The 1966-nt window shown below is 35.0% G+C and overlaps 1 protein-coding gene across 1 annotated transcript; it reads left to right on the forward strand.

The window, feature by feature from the left end:
* Positions 1-240: 240 nt before the first annotated feature.
* LOC131053073 (zinc finger protein 10-like) lies at positions 241-1162 on the forward strand. The gene has a single exon (XM_057987676.2). The coding sequence runs from the start codon at positions 368-370 to the stop codon at positions 1160-1162; it is 795 nt and encodes a 264-aa protein (XP_057843659.1). The 5' UTR covers positions 241-367.
* The last annotated feature ends 804 nt before the right edge of the window (positions 1163-1966 follow it).

Here is a 1966-nt window from a genome sequence, read left to right on the forward strand (position 1 = left end):
GTTCTTTTAATTTTGTGGGGATTATTTTAGTGATTCTAAGTTTCCCATGGTGGATAAGTTACTCTATTGTATAACACCCATTTGGAACAAAACTTGAATGAGCCCACATCATCATTGATTGGTTTCCTTCCCTGGGTCAAGAAATTCATGTATAGTACAGAGATTTGCATGTATAGTAAACAGATTTGAGACTTTTTTTTAATGAACCCACAAGATCATGACCTAATTAGTTATTTGGGTTTTCAGCTTTGGGTGGTTAGATTCTCAGGCAAAGAATTCTCTGCACTGAAGTCTTTGATTTGGGTGATTAGAATCATAGGTTTGAGATTTATTTTTTAGGGTTTCTGAATGTTGTGGAGGTGATGGTATGGCTGGAAACCTATCGATGATGTGGAGTAGAGAAGAACAAGCGTTTGCTGAGGACACCGATGGAAGCAGTACTTGGCCCCCTCGCTCGTACACATGTTCCTTTTGCAGAAAGATTTTTAGGTCTGCACAAGCTCTGGGAGGTCACATGAATGTTCACAGGAGGGATCGTGCTCGCCTTCGTCAAGGTATTGCTATTGATGTTGATAATAATAATTCTTATCCCCATGAGAGCAGTTTTCCTTTTGATAATCCTCCTCGTGAACTTTATTATGTCTATCAACCCCAATCTGCAGATCATTTATATAATTCAAATGATATTTCTTCTGAGAAATCCTCATTTGTGAATATGTTCTCTTCTTCTAGCAATCCTCAATTGAGATATGCAGGTTCTACTCCATCTGATCCTGTTATAGTACCTTGTAACCCTATAGGTTCCATGCCTGTTACTGCCACTAAAGAGGATTCTGCTAAATCTCAGCCTATATCTACATTTTCTTCAAGTAATCCTGCACCCTCTACTCTTCTTTCAATGTCCACCTACAGTTATAGCACCACCCATTCTTCTTCTTCCTGTGAGACTGTACAGGAGCCAATTTCTACTTTTTCCACAGAGTTAGCAGCAGAGGTTAAAGAGACACGGCTTCTTTTCAACGATGAGAAGTTTAAAGTTGGTACATCATATGAGAATGTATTCGGTAACAAGAGAATTAGATGCAGCCAAAGTGGAAGTTCAGACATGGAGGATTTGGATCTTGAATTGAGGCTAGGAGAAAGACCTACAACTGATAAGTAATGCTTTTTTTCTAAGATTATATTGTGTATTACGAGTTTTCTTTTTCAGTGAGTTGTATTTATTGCTCATAGTAGAGCTATGGCACTTTTGGTTTATGTTATTGAAGCTCTTTTATTTTTTCTGTGTATAGTACTTTCATAATGTATTCCACCATTGCAAAGAAAAATAATCGTGGAAAGGTTGTCTAATCTTTAGCAATACTAGTAGTTTCATCAATCTTGCTGGCTGTGACTAATACTCAGATTAGATTACAATAAAATCTAAGCCTTGTCTGTAGTGATGCCAGATTTGAAATGATCTTGTACAAATTCAGCTGAGTTTTGAATGATTAGCATTCAATTTGAATGTTAAGCAGTCATTCACAAACAAACCCTTCTCTTGGAGAAAAACATGGGAACTGATTATGTGCACTGGCAGACAAAGTTGATCAATAATTGAGTTGTATTTCTGGTCTCAAATAGTGTTTTTCAGCAGGCAAAATCAATTTCTTTAATGTTCTGTTGTTTTCTGATTGAATATGCTCTTAGTCATATTGCTATTGTATGACGTAGAACTAGTATAGAAATCTTAAATACATCGATCTGAAAATATAAAGAGATCAATTTGGAGTTATTTTATTTTCTTCTAAAGTTACTTGGGAACTATTGTATTTACTTCAAATATGAAGACATTAATTGCATATGTTACTTTGAAAATATTATGTTTATTTATAAAGGTTAATATTTTGATGGATAAATAACTAAAATTACTAAAAAAAACATAAGAATTTTCGTTAATACACGCACACATTAGACTCACCCCTTA

The sequence above is a fragment of the Cryptomeria japonica genome, chromosome 8 (genome assembly GCF_030272615.1).
Source record: "Cryptomeria japonica chromosome 8, Sugi_1.0, whole genome shotgun sequence".
Taxonomy (NCBI): domain Eukaryota; kingdom Viridiplantae; phylum Streptophyta; class Pinopsida; order Cupressales; family Cupressaceae; genus Cryptomeria; species Cryptomeria japonica.

Coding starts and splice junctions, on each gene's coding strand:
- LOC131053073 (XM_057987676.2), top strand. CDS start 368: ATGGCTGGAAACCTATCGATGATGTGGAGTAGAGAAGAACAAGCGTTT.